At 41.9% G+C, this 18,952-nt stretch overlaps 1 protein-coding gene across 3 annotated transcripts in view; it reads left to right on the top strand.

The window, feature by feature from the left end:
• The window catches only part of CDK17 (cyclin dependent kinase 17), a 147,375-nt gene that overhangs the window by 123,079 nt on the left and 5,344 nt on the right, over positions 1-18,952 (top strand). For all 3 annotated transcript variants that reach the window (XM_072655635.1, XM_072655633.1, XM_072655634.1), the window contains exons 9-14: positions 819-881; positions 3,375-3,498; positions 7,068-7,188; positions 8,819-8,916; positions 14,522-14,627; positions 18,224-18,266. In XM_072655635.1, coding sequence (XP_072511736.1) covers positions 819-881; positions 3,375-3,498; positions 7,068-7,188; positions 8,819-8,916; positions 14,522-14,627; positions 18,224-18,266 — 555 coding nt within the window. The remainder of the gene's footprint in view (positions 1-818; positions 882-3,374; positions 3,499-7,067; positions 7,189-8,818; positions 8,917-14,521; positions 14,628-18,223; positions 18,267-18,952) is intronic.

Genomic DNA, 18,952 nt, shown 5'->3' with positions numbered 1-18,952 from the left:
GGCCCAGGAGTCCAGATACAAGATCTAACCTTGGAAAGAAGTCTAGGTTTGAGGGAGAAAGAACAGTTGAGGAACTGGCTGCTTGATGGTCTTGTTCTTTTAAATAAAATAGAAAAGGAGATCTTTGGCTGATCATGGGAAGCTCAGAGATGAGATTGTTGTTTTGGAGGGTGTTGGGAAAAACAGTGATTTGAGTATAAGGAATTAGAACAACTCTTTCCTCTGACTATGGAAGTAAGTGGAGTGGGAAAAAGAACAGCCTGTTTGGAAGGGGCTGAATCAAGGAAGGAGAAAAGAAAAGGCATATTTAAAGAAGTCAAGGAGGTTTTTGTTCTGTTTGTGCAGTCATTCGGTTTTGTCTGACTTGGGTTGTTTATTTTCCATAGAATAGATAGCTATCCCAAAGGGCATTAGGAAAGGGGCACTCGAGAAGGGAGGCTAGCCTTGATAGAGCTGAGCGTCAGAAGAGTTGTCATGTACTAGGTGTTTGTGCCTGGGCACATGAGTGAGAGAAGTATGTGATCATTTGGGAGGGGAAAGGAGGCAACAGAAGGCATTCTTGTTAGGGGTAGCATTAGGATTGGATCTGGAGAACTAGAGAGAAGCTCCTCATTGCAGCAGAACATGTGTGTGATGATGTATGTCTCAGAAACACTGGCCTTTCTTGGTGTCTGCTGGCAGTCAAGGAAATCTCAGAGCCAGCTTTGGTAGCCTTGCCTGGAGAACAGCTCATTATGTTTTAAATGCAATAATTGAGAAGAAGTTGGGTGCTGAACATTTTGTGTCACATACTAAGTTGTGCTGCCATGTTCTTGTAGGACAAAGATTTGAAGCAGTACATGGATGACTGTGGCAACATCATGAGCATGCACAACGTGAAGGTGAGTGCCGTGAGCCCACGGGAACATGACTTCCAACGCAGTCCAGCCGCTGTGAAGGAAGTTCCCTGCTCCCTTGTGTCACCACCACCCTGTGAAATGAATGTTAAAATAGATATTAAAAAAGGGAAAAAAGAAACCAAACCTGGTGAATGTCACCAAAGTGTTCCTTTAAATGGTGAGCTTCTCTACATGAAAAAGTGATTCAGTTACCCCCACAGAATCAGACACATTTTTCAGGGTGGGATCCATTACGTAAGGATAGCGACAGTGGTGTGATCAGTATGCAAGATGGATCATTCCAGTTTCACCTCCAGTCTGTATATATATATAGTCAGCAGGAAATGTTACTGAAGCATCCCACCCATCTCAGTTGTATCATCTGTAAATCCAAGGATGAAAGGAACATTGTGTGATGTCAAATTTGGTACAGTGCTAATAGAGTGCAAAACTCAGGAAAAAATGGTGAAGTGAGGGAAAGAAATTGGTTATTCTTCAAAAAAAAAATTGAAACTCCTTAAAATTTCTATGAGCCAACCCATTCAGCTACTATTTGTTAAGAAAAGTCCTTGTGCAAATAGGTAGCACTTTGTCTGTATTTGACACTTTCTTCAGGTAGGAGGAACTCTTGAGTTGTTTCTTTGCTATTTTTATTAGTTACATTTAGTAAAAATGGTATGTGCAGAGTAAAATCAGTCTGAGCTAGTAAAAGATAGCTCAGAATATACAGTGACAGTGAGGTTTGATGAGCATCCAGATGCACTTGGTCTTTCTCTACATTCCAGCAAAAGGGTTGCCCTCCTCCCCATGGGTTTTGTTTGGGTCATGCTTTTTACTTTCCTTCTGTTTTCACATTAAAAATCATAGAAAAAGAACAAAACAATTAATTATCCCTCCTTTTCTAGGCTTCCTTATTTCCAATGAAGGCCCTGCCACCCTTAGTCAGTTAAGCTTTGTCTCTGTGGAGTAATCACAACCACTCTTGTCTTCATCCTCTCCTGGCTGCTTATTAGGTCAGGCCCCTGTCATCTCCTCCACACTACTGGAGTGGCCTTCTCATTGGTCTCCCTGCTGTCCTCTAGTCTTGTCCCATCTCCAGTTTGTTCTTCACAGAGGTGCTGTTCCCTTAAGGCACATGTTGGATATGTTGCTCCCCTGCTAAAAAGTCCTCCGTGCTTCCCCATTAGCAGGCTGCCTTTCCCAGGCGTACCTTTCCAACTTCATGACCACGACATTCCAGCCACAAAGCACTTCCCTTCTCTGAACTCAGTACTCCTTCTGCCTGTGTACACTCTCATCTCTATTCCTGGAAGTGTCCTCAACTCAGCCTGGCAAAATCCTTGTCTTTCTTTAATTAAGGCCCAAATCAGAAATCACCTTCGCCATGGGATTGTTGTTCCTCTGTTACCCTCCCTTAGCCCCTAAATGCTTCACTATTACGCGTGCTCCCACTCCCATTAACAATGCGTATTCTCATTCTCTGTCTCCCTCCTCCCTTCCCCTCTTTCCCCTCTCCCTCACTTCCTGCCCCTCTCTCTCATCTCATCTCTCTCCCTCCCTCCCTCCCTTTTTCTCTCTCCTCCCAGCCCAGTTTTCCTTATACTGTATTTACCAGTACAGATGTTACATTTCCCTCTCCTCCCTAAAGCAAAGACAGTGCCAGCCCTCAGGGAGCTTCCGTTCTCACTGTTTTTGTTGTCTTTGTGCCTCCAGTGCATCACAAGTGACAAATGTTTGTTGCACTGGATTGCCATATAAACTTTCAGCAGTGATTTAAAGAAAGTTGGAGGGGTGGAGAGGCAGAATCTCGCACCAGCCTCCATTTCTCTTAGAATGGTTGGTGAGAACAGTCGTTTCAAAGTGAGCATTTTCAGAACTTTTCAACCTTAGAAGATAATTATAGACTGTAGCGTTTGGGGCTCTCTGTTGCCTCAGCTGCATGTTACTAGCTCAGCTCCTTTATATAGCATAATTATATATTATAATTATAAACCTTATTTTCCATCATTCTCTTGCTTCTGTTTTTGTGACCTCTTAGGAGCTCTCTCACAACCCTCCATCCTGACCATAGATTCCCCTCACCCTGACATCCTTGATCTAGTTCTATTTTTTAACAAATTTAATCTCACAGGCATGTTTGGGGATGGGTTGGGGGGTATGTAGCTAAATTATGTGTAGCTTAATTATCTTAAATTACATCTCATAACAAAGAGCAGATGTTTAAGGTATTTAAAATATTCATTGCTGTATTTTGGAATGTTGTCTAATGTTGTCTTTTTACGAATAAGCTGTTATACCAAGAAGAACAATATAGTGAATTTGAGAACATGGCAAAGCCAAATGCTTTTCAGCCTCAGATGTGGGTTTACCTTATACAAGACAATCTGATTGCTTTAAAGTTACACATTTAATCAAGAAATGTATACTTACCATAAGAGTGACTTCTGTTTATATGGGATGTGTATAAATGAATGTCTATTTTGTTTTGTTTTGTAGCTTTTTTTATACCAGATTCTTCGTGGTCTGGCCTACTGCCACAGGAGGAAGGTGCTTCATCGGGACTTGAAACCTCAGAACCTGCTCATTAATGAGAAAGGAGAATTAAAGCTAGCAGACTTTGGTATGAAACATAAAGTATTGTAAATGTCATAAGAGCAGTTAAATTGTTGCCTATAGGGACAGTCATTAATGGTTTTCTTTTGACCATTTCCCTATGACCAAAAATACAGACTATCATAGAGTTGGGAGCTTGGGGAAGGAGGGCTAAGGATATTCTGTGACCCCAGAACTGGGCATAGGATTAATTCCTCAAAGAGAGCACTGGTTTTGTTTGCCTGCTACTCCATGATCTTGTAATATAGCTTTCTGCACCATTACATGGTTAGATGCTCACCCACTTTTCTTTTCTTAGTGAATAAAAATTAAGAGCAAAAAATAAAGTGAAATTCAATATCTTCTTTCTTCTGCCACCTTGTTCTAAAAAAGATTTAACTTTAGATTAACAATCTAGGATCTCATGACTATTTTTTGTTAAATTTGGGTGGTTGTATCATTCTAGGGTCTAGAAAACGTAAAAAGAGTACTTTGAAAATTGAACTACATTGACTTTCTTTTTGGAAATAATGTTTTTGCCAGTTACATGTAAAAATAATTTTTAGCATTCTTTTAAAAATTTTGAGTTCCAAGTTCTCTCCCTAAGAAGCAGATACATGTATAGTCATGTAAAATATTTCCATATTGGTCATGTATTGAAAGAAAACACAGACACACCCTGCCCCCCCAAAAATAAATAAAAATAAAAAGTAGTTTGTTTTGATCTGCATTCAGACTCGATCAGTTCTTTCTGTAGAAGTGGATAGCATTTTTCATCATGAATCCTTTGGAAATAGCCTGGATCAGTGTATTGCTGAGAATAGCTAAGTTATGCAGTTGATCATTGTTCAGTGTTACTTTTACTATGTATAGTGTTCTGGTTCTGCCCACTTCATTTTGCATCATCAGTTCATGTAAGTCTTTCCAGGTTTTTGTGAAACCGTCCTCCTCGTCGTTTCTTGTGAAGAGCACAGTAGTTTTCCATCGTAGTCACATACCATTGTTCAGCCATTCCTCAGTTGAGGGGCATCCTCTAAATTTTCTTTGCCACCATAAAAAGCTGCTATAAATATTTTTGTACAAATAGGTCCTTTTTCTTTTTTTTAAATCTCTTTGGGATATAGACCTGACAGTGGTATTTCTGGGTCACAGGGTATGCCCAGATTTGTAACCCTTTGGGCTTAGTTCCAAATTGCTCTCCAAAATGGTTGAGCCAGTTCACAGTTTCACCAACAATGCATTAGTTTTCCTACATCCCTTCCAGTATTTACCAGTATTTCCTTTTCTGTCATTAGCTAGTCTGATGGATGTGAGGTGGTATCTCAGGATTGTGACTTAAATCAGTAGTGATTTAAACGTTTTCCCACCTGACTATAGATAGCTTTGATTTCTTTGTCTGAAAACTACATGTTCGTATCCTTTGACTATTTATCAATTGGGAAAAATGACTTGTATCCTCATAAATGTGATTGAATTCTTCATGTATAATGAGACCTGTTTCAGTAGCTATAGCATAGCCATTTATTGCTTGCGTAGTCATCTGAAAGAAGTTCAGGTATATGACCATATGAAGAGAAAGGGGTGAGGGTTCAAAGTGAGGAGTCATTTCATAAACATTTGCTTCTTATCCTGTCATCTTCAGCCCTCTTCCTTCATCTCTGGAATTTTCTTTTCCACGTAACAGGAAACAGTGATTCATACATTCCTCAGTAATCAGTAAAAAATTCATTAAAATCTCCCTTCTCCTCACACTTCTTCTTTTCTTTGTCCCGGTGTGATTCTTAGTGATGATGCTTAGGATGATAAAGTTCAGACTCTTGTATAAGATAGAAGAGGAAGAGGGAGATGACCTGCAGAGTGACTAAAGGTGGTCTTCCTTTATAATGCCTAGTCTTTATAATGAAGCAGCTTGGGTTCATCAAAAGAAAGACCAGCCAGTTGTTCTTGCCCTAGGTCACTGCCCCATCCTCAAGGGGTTGGAGTTCAGAACGTCCAATAAATGCCCTGGTTCTCTCAACAGGCCTGCTCAGTAAGAGCTCCCACAATTTACTCCTGGCCAGTCCCTAATGAGAACCCTGTTGTTCCAGCTCATGGGAGCTGGCAGGGAATGGGAGGAGGCACTAGCTAGAGGTCTGGCTAGTTCTCTCTTACGTCTTCTTCAACATTATCAAGCAGCTGGTGGTTCTTTAAATTTGACCCTTTGGGATTAAAGCAGATGCTGCTTCTTCACCTTCAAGCTTCTGAGAGTCAGGAGGCTATGAGCCCCCATGCTTGTTCTTCCTGAGCAGGAAAGGAGCAGTATAAAGAGGAGGAATTATGTGATGGTTCTTTGTGCCCAGATGGTGGTGGGGATGGAGCTTAAAATAAGCAGATACATTTCCATGACTCTGATTCATGATCCTGTTTAGATAAAGACATAAAACCAAGATTGTACAAAATGGGTATGTTTCAAGTTGTTGGAAATTTCTGACTGCTTTAGTTGAATGAATTAGTGAAATATTTTTGAACCTTTACACATATATAGACATATATGCATACATGTATTTTTGATAGATTCTTGATATTCTTGATAATTAGGCACCTTTAAAATCACATGTAATATGCATGCACACATGTCTTACATCTCAAATATCTTTTCAAGTTACTCCTTTCCCAAATACATAAAAATTGTATAGTTTAATGGTATTGTTGATCACTTGTTTCAGTTGTATCTGACTCTTCATGACACCATTTGGAGCCAGCTCATTTTACATTTGAGGAACTGAGACAAACAGGGTGAAGTAACTTGCCCAGGGTCACACAGGTTGTAAGTGTCAGAGGCCAGATTTGAACTCAGCAGTCTTCTTGACTGTAGGCCTGGCATTCTGTCCATTATGGTGCCACCAGTAATGGAAGTTCAGAGAAATGGATGTGTGAGTTCCAGTTGTCTTTTTTCAGTAGCAATGAATTTCCATATTACAGTAGAAGCGCCAACAGAAGCAGCCCTGGGATGCATGCCTTTTGCTCATGCTACATAGATGGGGTCTGAATTTCTTTAGACAGAGAGATGTGTCTGTCTGAACAAGCTGAAACCTTTTTACCTGAATAATAGGAAAACAAAGGAACTTTTCTTTTTATTCCCATGGGTCTTGCCTTTATCAGGGACTTCCATGGCACTGCTATTCAGAAATTACTTGGACTGACTTGGGGTTTCTTTATCGTGATAGTGGTTGGTGAGTTGATCATTCTAAAGTCTGGCAAAATAAATTCAAAATAGAGTAGGAGAGTAGGCTTATGAAAATAGCACATCGGATCTATATCTCTGCATGTACTTGTCATATTGAGGTGTAGTAATAATCCCATTTAAGGAGTGATTGTCCAGGTGGCCCTTCATGAAGAAAGGAGTGCTTCATAAAAAATGAGCATCTTCGTTAGATATGGAAAGAGTTGACATTTTTCAGCTTCATGGTTAACAAGCTTCTCGTAAGTTTTGAGTAGCTCTGAGTAGTCATCAGAAGTAGCTCACTTAAGAAACTAGGATTGTGAGATGGGAATAAAGGTTTTTTAAAATCCCTAGTCCTTATTAAAACATGAAGTGTTTTTATTTTTCCTATAAAGGACTAGCAAGAGCCAAGTCAGTTCCCACAAAGACCTATTCAAATGAAGTCGTCACACTTTGGTACCGGCCACCTGATGTTCTCCTGGGCTCCTCAGAGTACTCAACACAGATTGATATGTGGTGAGTGTATGGACACTGTGTATTTCGTTGGTGTGGGCATTCCTTCTGTCCATTCAGGTCCCCCTCTTTCTCTGTCTTGTTCCCTTGTGTTGTTCTTCTCCATGCTTTCTAGGGAATCCTCCCTTGAGGATCAGCCCCCTGTGTTGGCAGCCTCGCTCTTGGGTTGTTTCATAGGAGAGGACCAAATTTGGGAGTTAGGAAAACTTGGTTGTGCTCCCACTTGAGATACCAGCTGTGTGCCCCTAAGCAAGATGCTTAACATCAGAGCCTTCTTCCTCAGCCATTAAGTGGGCAGAGTAATCCCCTGGCTCATGTTCACTGTGAGGATCCAATGACATGTCGTATGTGAAAAGCACCTCGAAGTGCTGTGGGTGCTCTTCCAGGGCCAGCTCAACCTCCTTCTTCAGACACACCATGTCTTAGGCCATGTTCAACATGCTGGTTGTTGTTGGTAACAGTGTGTATTTAAAACTACAGTAAATTTCATTGGTGTGAGTCCTCCTTTCAAGGATGCAGATCTCCATTGACATCCCAGGGTCACCTCCACACTGTGATCAGGCTTCAGAGCAGAACATTAGGGTGGAATCGGAATATTCATTTGGAGGAAATTATGTTCAGTATCATTGTTATGTTAATGAAATTAAAGGTAATTCCATTTAATTAGCTTTCCTCTACTCACAAAACCATATGTCCCCTCTGACTTAGTCCAGACTTCCTATGTGACTTTAGCCTCAGTCTTCTTTCTCACTGCTTCCTTAAGGGAGCCCTCTGCTCCTCTCAGACTGGCTTGTTCACTTCTCTGAAAATGTCACATGCTCTCCTGCCAAAGTGCATTTGCTTATGATGATCTATGCATGTACTGCATGCCTCTCATAATCTGCCTGTCCTGTGCCTCCTGTGCTGGAACAGCCTCTGTGAGTCCTCCTGAGTGCTCAGCCTCAGGGAATCTCGCCTTTCTCAGTGCTTCTGTTAAATTTATTGTCTGCGGTACTCATTGAATGAAATGAATTAATCACCTGACTTTTAAAGTCTTTTTTATCTGGTCTTGAACAGTTATTTTAAATCTTGTTCCGATTATTGTTTAGCTGTTTGTTTTTATCTCAACCAGATTATAAATTCTTTTAAGGTAGGGTCCTATTTTTGTGTCTCCAGTTAAGAGGAATGGCTTTCTTGGATAGAGAGGGCTGAAGGGGAAAATATAGGTGGTATAAAAACAAAATATATCAATAAAAATCTGTTTCTAAAAAAGAATCAACATGCTGGTCATAGAGACAGAGTACACACAACGTACTAAAGGATGAGCACTTAGAAGAAAAAATATTCAACCGTATTCGCCAAGTAAGAACTCTTAGAGTGCTGTGACTGTAGAGTGGCATGTGTGGTAAGGAAAGGCATTGTGGTCTGCAGTGAGGGTACTGGAGAGGGCTTTTAATCAGAGGAGCGATAAGGCCAAAGGCAGAGGGGAAGAGTGCAGGCAGGTGAGGGAAATGTCCAGGAGGCAGCTTAGTGTGCTTGGAGCTGAGAAGTCTGGGTGGGAGACTGATAGAAATAGAAAGGGAAAGACTTATATGCCATATTTTCTCTTGTGTTAATTGATTTCTCTTTTTTTTTTCCGTTGCACATGCTAAAGGGGTGTTGGCTGCATATTTTTTGAAATGGCATCTGGAAGACCCCTTTTTCCAGGTTCTACAGTGGAAGATGAACTGCACCTAATCTTCCGACTGCTGGGTAATGGCCAGTTTCTTCTATTGGGTGACACCTGCACATTTCCTGCCTGAAGCATAGCATCTTTTCTAAAGATTTGTTGAGTGTATTTTTAAAGTTATGTGTTGTTTTTGCATCATCTTCATTTCCCTTAAGTCCCCTCTTCCAGAAAGACCTCTCCTATAGTATATACCTCAATTCAGTAAGCATCTATTAAGTATCTACTGTATGCCAGGGTTTGTGCAAAGTGCTGGAGATAGAAATAAGAAGAAAAACAGATCCTGCCCTCAAGGAGCTTGACATCTAATTGGGGGGACTACACATACAAGGAAGCTGAAAAGGGTAGGGAGTGGCAGGGAGGGTGTGGACTATCAAAAGCCACTTTAATCTGTGCAAGCAATAAGTGACCAAGGAACAAAAAGAAAGTTGAGCCAAATCTGACCTCATTCTCTGAAGTATTCCACACCCATAGTACCCAAGGAAGTCCCTGAGTCAGTCAGCATTTATTAAGCTTTTCTGATGGGTCAGGCACTGTACTCAGAAGAAAGGCAAAAACAATCCCTGCTCTCAAGGAGCTCACAATGTCTACAAAGAAGAGAGAGACAAGACAAATTGGAGATTGCCTCAGAGGGAAGGCACCAATATTATGGCTTCTTGAATGACTTGGAGAAAGCTGGGGAAGCCAGGAGACAGAGGAGACGAGGAAGGACCCTTCCAGGCTGGAGCGATGGCCAGGGAACATGTCGCAAAGAGGACCAGAAGAAGGCCCATGTCAACGGATCACAGTACATGGCACTGAGGAAGGTCTAGGAACACTTGGGGGACAGGGAAGAGTGGGAGAGAAGGGGAGAAGGTCATGAAGGGCTTGGAACACCCACCAGGGAGAAGACAGGGAGCCCCTGGAGTTACTGTCTAGGTCAGGGACATGGCCAAACCACTTCTTAGGAAGATCAGCTAAGTGCAGGATGGACAGGAAAGAGTCCAGATGCATGGTGGTGATGAGGACCTGCTCCAGTGTTAGAAGAGAGAAAAGATTGAAGAGGAGAGGGAGTTTGTTACCTTTTGGATGAGGAAGGTGTCTTTTCATAATTTCCCAACATTGCTTTGATATTTTGTTATTGTTGGCATAGCCGTTGTTGTAGCCATTGTGTAGGTTGGTTTCCTGGTTCTCTTGTCTTCCTTTGCAACAGTTCACTCTCTCTCTCATATTCATCATTTCTATAACCTTCCAATATATTGACATGGCAAAACTTGTTCATTCATTCCGCAATCAAGGGTGATTTGCTTATTTTTTTCCCCCGTTTCTTGAACTATCCTGGTTCTGTAAAACATTACTGGTTTATTATAGGACCTTTCTTTGCCTCTTGACCCCTTTCCTCCATTGACCTCTTTGCCATAGGGTCTCTGGGTCAAAGAGTTTGAACATTTTAGTCAGTTTCATAGCAGGATTCTAGAATTTTGCAAAATGGTACAATCATAGAATCTGATGATTCTAAGGTGATCTGACCTTGGAGGAAATCTTTAAATTGTGAAAATCATGAATCCTGGGGCAGAGCTAAGATGAAGGAATAGGACAGACCTGTAGAAGCTCCCCTCCATAGCCCATAAAATACCTGTGAAAAATTACTGTAAACAAATTGTAGAGCAGCAGAAGCCACAAAACAATGTAGTGAAAGAGATTTCCAGCCCAAGACAGCCTAGAAGGCTGACAGAAAAGATCTCTCGCACCAGGCACGAAGTGGAGCATAGCCTGGCCTTGGCCACAGCACAGCAGGGGTAGGACCAGAACAGGCTTCAGGGGGCCAAATCCCCAGCAGTAGCTGTGGATTCCAGATTGCTCAACCCACAAATGCCAAAAACAGCTTCAAAGGGCAGTGAGAAAGCTCTTTCACCTGTGTGAGAAGGGAACTGGGTCTGGCCTCTCGCTGGCAGCAGCCACTGCAGCAGTAACATCCATTTTTGGAGCCCTTGGTCTAAAGCCCCTTGGGGAATTGAGCAGCTGTCCTGGATCTCAGCCCTGAGTAGCTGTCCTCGGTTGAGGAAGAGTGCTGCCATGGTAGAGCTGGAGGCAGTTGTGGAGAGGGAATTGTACTCACAGATCCTGGGCAGAACTGAGTGCTTGTGGTTGCTCACAGACAAGAGTGCAGACCAGGAAAGGAATAAACTCCTCTCCCTTGATTGTGCTAACTTACAGGTCCCCAGAGTATACCCTGCTCTTGACAAAGGACTCAAAAGTCAAATAATTGGCTAAGGAAATGCCCAAAAAAGGTAAAAAAAAAAGAATAAGACAACAGGCTACTTTCTTGGTGAACAGGTATTTTCTTCCATACTTGCGGATGAGGAAGAACAATGCACACCATCAGAGGAAGACCTAAAACTCGATACTTCTGCGTCCAAAACCTCCAAAATAAATATTCAGTGGTCTCAGGCCATGGAAGAGCTCAAAAAGGATTTTGAAAATCAAGTAAGAGAGGTAGAGAAACAATTAGAAAGAGAAATGAGAACAATACAAGAAAATCATGAAAAGCAAGTCCACAGCTTGCTAAAGGAGACCCAAAAATTGTTGAAGAAAATAGCACCTTTAAAGATAGGCTAACTCAATTGGCAAAAGAGGTCCAAAAAGCCAGTGAGGAGAAGAGTGCTTTAAAAAGCAGAATTGGCCAAACAGAAAAGGAGGTTCAAAAGCTCACTGAAGAAAATAGTTCTTTAAAAATTAGAATGGAACAGATGGAAGCTAATGCCTTTATGAGAAACCAAGAAATTACAAAACAAAACCAGAAGAATGAACAAATAGAAGATAATGTGAAGTATCTCACTGGAAAAACAGCTGACCTGGAAAATAGATCCAGGAGAGACAATATAAAAATTATGGGACTACCTGAAAGCCATGATCAAAACAAGAGCCTAGATATCATCTTTCATGAAATTATCAAGGAAAACTGCCCTGAGATTCTAGAACCAGAGGGTAAAATAAATATTGAAAGAATCCATTGATCACCTCCTGAAAGATATCCAAAAAGAGAAACTCCTAGGAATATTGTAGCCAAATTCCAGAGTTCCCAGGTCATTTGCAAGCAACTAGAAAGAAACAATTCGGATATTGTGGAAATACAAGATCTAACTGCTTCTACATTAAGGGATCAAAGGGCTTGGAATATGATATTCCAGAAGTCAAAGGAACTAGGATTAAGACCAAGAATCACCTACCCAGCAAAACTGAGTATAATACTTCAGGGGAAAAAATGGTCGTTCAGTGAAATAGAGGACTTTCAAGCATTCTTGATGAAAAGACCAGAGCTAAATAGAAAATTTGACTTTTAAACACAAGAATCAAGAGAAGCATGAAAAGGTAAACAGGAAAGAGAAATCATAAGGCACTTTCTAAAGTTGAACTGTTTCCATTCCTGCATGGAAATATAATATTTGTAACACTTGAAACTTTTCTCAGTATTTAGGTAGTTGGAGGGATTATATATGCACACTCATATACACACACACACATATAGACAGCACAAGGTGAGTTGAATAGGAAGGGATGATATCTAAAAAAATAAAATCAAGGGATGAGAGAGGAATATATTCAGAGGAGAAAGGGAGAAATGGAATGGGGCAGGTTATCTCACATGAAAGAAGCGAGAAAAAACTTTTTCAGTGGAGGGGAAAAGCTGGGAGGTGAGGGGGGGAAAGTGAAGCTTATTGGCTTGAGGAGGAAATAACATGCACATTCAATTTGGTATGAAAAAATCTATCTTATACTACAGGAAAGTAGGGGAGAAGGGGACAAGTGAGATGGGGGGATGATAGAAGGGAGGACAAATGGGAGAAGGGAGTAATTAGAAGTAAACACTCGTGGGAAGGGACAAAGTCAAAAGGGAGAATAGAATAAATGGGGGGCAGGATAGGATGGAGGGAAATATAGTTAGTCGTACACACCATGACTATTGTGGAAGTCTTTTGCAAAGCTACTCATATATGGCCTATATTGAATTGCTTACCTTCTCAGTGAGGGTGGGTAGGGAGAGAGGAAGGGAGAGAAGTTGGAACTCAGAGTTTTAGGAACGAAGGTTGAGAACTGTTTGTGCATGCAACCTGGAAATAAGAAATACAGGCAATGGGGTATAGAAATCTATCTTGCCCTACAAAAAAATGAGAGAAGATGGGGATAAGGGAAGGGAGGGGTGTGATAGAAGGGAGGGCAGATTGGGGGAAGGGGTAATCAGAATGCAAGATGTTTTGGGGTGGGGGAAGGGGAGAAATGGGGAGAAAATTTGGAACTCAAAATTTTGTGGAAATGAATGTTGAAAACTAAAAATAAATAGATAAACATAAAAAAAGAAAAGAGAAAATCATGAATCCTTTCTACACTACTACTGGTAAGTGCTCATCCAGCCCTGGCTTAAATTTGTCCACTGATGAAGCACTTGCTAGCTACCAGTTCAGAACATCTCATTTGAGGGCAGCTGTGAGGCTTAGGACAGTTTTCTTTAAACATTAAATTGAAATCTGCCTCACTTAGGCCTAGTTCTGACCGCTGTTGTGAAAGCCAAACATCTGGTCTCATATGGCAACCCTTCAAATATTGGTACCTGAAAGATTCTGTCTCCCCTTAAGTCTTTTCTTCTCCAGATTAAGCATCCTTAGTTCCTTCAGGCTGTTTTCAGACAACTTGGTTTTGAGTTCTAGCACCATCTTGGTTGCTTTTCTCTGGACAGATTCCAACTTATATCGTATGTTGTGGATCATCTCTTATTCAGGAGAAGGGTGCTGAGATTTGTTGTGCATGAATTCACAACATGAATTCATCTCCCTATACTTACACTTGGTGCTGAGCATCTCCAAACTTATCCAGACTGGTCCTTGGGCATTAGGCCTGGCCTGGCCAGTGTGCAGTATTTTTCCAGCCTGGTTGGAACTCCCGGAGTCTATCCTTTGTTGGAATAGCCCACAGGGACCCTTATTAATATAGTTCCTATAGCATTGTGCGCAGAACTATCTGCCATGCTGTCATCTGATCATGGCAGGTGCCGTGGAAATGTGACCACCCTGGTTCTAGGCTCCACCTTTGTAGTCTGCTGGCTGTGGTGTTTGATTGAACATTGTGTGTTCGTTTATTTCTTTATATACACGTATGCAGAAGAATCCATTTCATACATAAGATGTCTGAAGATAATCTGAAAATCTTTCAATGTGGAGATTGACTTGAGTAACTGTTACTGCTGATGCAGTAGTCACCTTGCACCCCCAGCTCCTCTGTCCTCCTGGGTGCCCAAGGAGATCCATCCATGCCCTTGTCAAGTTGTCTCTCATTTTATAAATGAATAACTACTAGCTTTGTTGACAACTAGATGGAAAGAGGGAGGCACATATGTTCCCATGGCCTGATTAAGAATTTTGCATCAAACCAGCCTTGTGTAAGGCTTCTGGCCTTTTAGTTTTAGTGAAACTTAACAAGCATGTAAATAAGTGCAGGTGCATGCCAGTACAAACCAGAAGGATGGTCATGTTGTGACGAGGGAAGGGGGCGAGGGGTGACTGAGCTCTCTTGGTGGAGGCAGCCAGGGCTCTAGTGACTTTCACTTGTAATGACGTACTTCTGATGGGATTGTGTATGTCTTCTTTTAAAACCCAGGAACACCATGTCCTGAAACGTGGCCGGGTGTTGCTTCAAATGATGAGTTCAAGAACTACAACTTTCCTAAATACAAACCACAGCCTCTAATCAATCACGCACCCAGGTATTTTGTGTGTGTTTTGTTTCATCGGCAAATATTGTATGATTTTTGTGATTGTTAAAAATGCTCCTTCTAGGTATGTGCCTGCCTCCCAGTACACATAAAGAAATACAAGCAAACACTTTAGGTCTGTGTTTGCTCTCTGGGACTTGGAGTTTTTCTTGCCTTCACATTCTGCCTGGGAAAGCCATTTTCCACTTTGAAAAACAGCATTAATGTCAATATTAGCATAAAATGATCAAGAAAGAAGCAGGTAAAGGGAAATTTTAGAGACCACAATTATCTTAGCATCTAAAGAATATTTTATTTTTGTATGAGGACATGTTTTTGTGAAGCTTTTTCCTTATGGTCTTGATGGGTCCATGATCACACCCAGTGTGTCTTTTCTTCTCTCCCATCTACATTATTTTATCTTTTGTAATTCTGGTGGTCTCCAGGGATCTGACCCCCTGCACACCTGCCCAGCATACTGGAGGCCCTCCCACTTTTCTTTGCCCGGCTGTCGTTTCTGTGCCTTTGTTGTTCATCTCTCATCCCTCGGTCTCCCTCCATGACTGTGCCTGTCTTCTTTTCTGGGACCCCAGGGACACTTTCTTTACACCACTTCTCCAACAAAAATTATTCTTTGAAGTATCCTGCCACTCGCTGTGTATGCCCACTGGATATCTTTCCTTTGGGTCTTCTCATTTGGAGTCTTCTGAGATGGTGGTTTTCCATGATTCATAGCAATATAGCACCACTCAGAGACTATTGTGATTCAAAATATGGGGTTTGGAAGTAGGAAGCTGATTGCTTTCTCTGAAAATAAGTGTGAGCTTCTGCTCTAGGTCCCTTTTTGTCAGTACGTATCCATGACACCCATGTTGACAAACTAATTCATTAGACTGTCCATCCAGCTCTGTGACACAGTCTGGTCATAGGCATTTTTCTCCCCCTTGACTTTTTTCTTTGAGTTGCTAGACTGATCTTTTGGGTGGTTGTGGATTTCATTATGTTTCTGTGGTGTTCCAGGGCTTAATAAAATCGGTTGCTCAGTCCAGAATCAGCTCCTCCCAACCACAAAATAGCCACCACACTTGTGAGATCTCTGATTTCATCCATATGGATATGCCCTTTGTTGAAGGAGGCTTCAGCCCTTCTGTAACTAAGTGGATGATCTGGAGAATTGTCCCAAGTGAACGGCGAATCACCATGTAGCCCTCCCGGTGACAAGCTTCTGAGCTCAGCTGGGCTGCTCTTCTGGCCCCTTCTAGAGAAGCCTTCCCAGCTTAGGCATGCAGTCTTCAGGAAGAGCCACAGAGAACTTCCAGGCACAGTCAGGGGCCAGATAAGGAAAAGGCACCAGCCACGACCCTGCGAAGAAAGTGCTCTGTGTGCTGTGTGGGACCCCCAGGCTGTAGAAGGATGAAGGAACAGCCTCAGAACCAGTCCTTGATGGTAGGAGGATTTGGACCGCAGTCTTTTTGCTTCTGAGTCCAACTGTGCTATCTGTTCGTGAATTCTTTGAACGTCTTCAGCAAAGCTGACTTCATAAGTCCCTACAGGAATAGCCCCAGCACATCCTGTTTAAACAGTCTTCTGTTGTCCTTTTTCAAAATAGTGTATGGCACCAAGATTCCTGTCAGCAAAAACTTAATGACAAGTGAAACGTTTAATGACAACAGAAACTCTTTCAAAAACCATTTTTTTGTACATCTTCTACATTCACCTTGCCTGTTCTTGTCTTTGTACTTCTCCCTCTCCCCCCACAAAGGTAATGAATCTCTTTTTAAAAGTAAGAGAAAAGTGAGCAAAAGAAATCAATGTATGAGAAAAAATCTGGCAGTGTGTGTGGTGTTCCACCCCACGGTACCTCCCCTCTGTGCCAAGCAGACAGTGGCCAACTCTGTCCCTTGGGGCCAGGTCTTTTCTCTGTAGTTTTGTGATCCTTGTTTTCAGTTGTTTCGTGGCATGTACATTGTGTCCACATGTACCATGGTAGCCGTTGTTTCTGTGGTTTTCCTTGCCCTGCTTATTACTTCTGTCTTCATCAGCTTTCATCATAGTCATAGTACCTTGTGGCACAGTCACATTCCATTATATATCTGCACCACGGGGTCTTTTAGCCAATCCAGGACTTTGCTGTCACCAGAAGTGCCACTGCATGTTTGGTTACTTCAGAAGCTTATCTCTTCTGGCCTTGACCTCCTGAGGCCAATGCCCAGCACTGGGATCTCTGGGTCAGTGAGAGAGGTTTTGCCAACTGCTTTGCCAGCAGTGACTTATTTCCCATGGTTCCCACATCTTGACCCTCCAAGTCTTTCTACACTTAAACTTAGTCATGGCCGTTGCCGACAACACTCAAATTCTCAAGAAGTCTGCCTTTTTATATTCTCAGGCAATTGAAAGATCAGCAAAATGGTTACCAACACCAAAAATATTTTCAAACCACTCATGGGACTCTCTTGCCCTGTTTCTGGTCACTATAGCAGCTGACCTAACGTTGGCCAGATCTGCTTCTTAGGAGGGAAAGTGCAACATCATTTTTTATACTGCATTTCTTCTCTTTCATAAATCATGTAATTATTAGCATTTATGTATTTGTGGTCTGGGCTTTGCCTCTTTTTCCAGGTCTGCTCATGAGAAAGTTTGTAAAAGTGGTTTGTATAGCCATTCCTGATACATGATGATTGGTCCACTTTCAGTGCCATGTTTTCCAGTGAGGCTCAGGAGCTATCTCCTCCTGTCTGTGCTTCCTGTCAGCGCTGAGTGTGTCAGAGTAGTGTAAGAATGTGAGAAAGTGGTCAGATGCCGGAAGTCCACCTCCCCCAAGGAGTTGGGCGAGGGGGGGTTCTGATACTGACACAGGACCACCAGAAGGCACTCATAGAAGGCTGGCTTTACAAGTTGGTTATCATCCATGAATTTTACAGGCACATCAGACCCAGGAGAAAGCACTAGATTTGTGGTGAAAGAATCATAATTGTCCTCCTTCACCACAATATACTTGTTTAACTACCATGCTGACTTAGAAGTGGTTTTAATTGTTTGGTCTTTTACCATTATTAATTATAAGTTCCATGAGGGCAGAAGCCATGGTGAGTCTTAATGGTGTCCCTTCAAGTGTACTCAGGCCCTCCTCATGTATATTCTGACTTGTAATAGACCAGATCCCAGGACATCCTGGGTAGTTAGGGGTCAGCTACTTCTCAGCCACAGTTCTGCCTTGTCCTCTGCATCACCCTTTCTTTGCAGGGGCATTGGAAGAATTAAATGTGCCTGTTTTCCCTAGGAACAGGCCTTCCCCCTAAAAAAGGCAAGGTATTGGTTATCCTATCAGAATCCTGCCTTTTTCATAACATCACTTGCTAATAAATGCTGGCCCCCCGAGAAGATTTCGGTTTCACATTCTGTCCACATCTTAGAGGGCTTGAGCAGCTGCTTCTAGTTGACACACAGTGTTAAGGTGAGACATTGAGCATAGAACAGATTCTACCTAATAGGATCTTTCAGTGCAGAGTTGCGCAGATTACAAAGTTGGGTTGGTACATTGGGCTCTTGAGTTTCCTCGCAACTAAGACGAAAAAGTAAAATTGATCACTCTTTGTTGTTGTTTCCAGACTGGACTCTGAAGGAATTGAATTGATAACAAGATTTCTTCAGGTAAGTTGTACATTACATTTTAATTGTAGAACTATCATATGGGCAGATGTGCAACATAGGAAGCAGATAGTTTGTTCAGGGTGAAATGCAATAGCATCCTCTCCAAGCTGGGAGACCTGGGACTTCCTAGATAAAGCCACCTGGCTTCCCCTGGCTGCAGAGACACCTAGCAAGGGCCGACCTTGTTCAGGTTCATCCTCCTAGGCAGCAGCACAGAGCTTGGAGCCCCGCATGGTGAGAAAACTCAGCTTCACAAATCATGATCTTTCCAAGAAGCATGACAGTTAACATTTTATTTTGGAATTCTTTACTGACCAGATCACTAAACAGGATTTCTTTTTCCTCCCAACTTCTAAGAAAATGGGAACTTTATATTTCAAGACTTCACATTATGACAGCCCTCAATATCTGTTGGTAAAAAATATCACTTAGTGAAACTTAGGAAATGCCTTGGAGCGGTCTTCCCTGTCTCCTCTCCCACTTCTTCTCCCACCTTAATCTTCATAATGCATATGGCTAATTTGGTTTTTCCCTTAAAAAAAAAAACAAAAAACTTCATTTATACCCCCACAATCTACTGAATAAAGTTTTTATCCTGCCATTTGTAGTTCTCTGTAGTCTGTCTTCAGGCTCCTTTTCCAGGCTTATCTTGCCCAACTTCTGATAAGCACAAACTGTTGTTTGTG

This window comes from Notamacropus eugenii, chromosome 3, assembly GCF_028372415.1.
Source record: "Notamacropus eugenii isolate mMacEug1 chromosome 3, mMacEug1.pri_v2, whole genome shotgun sequence".
Classification (NCBI taxonomy): domain Eukaryota; kingdom Metazoa; phylum Chordata; class Mammalia; order Diprotodontia; family Macropodidae; genus Notamacropus; species Notamacropus eugenii.
This window is presented reverse-complemented; position numbering and strand designations above follow the sequence as displayed.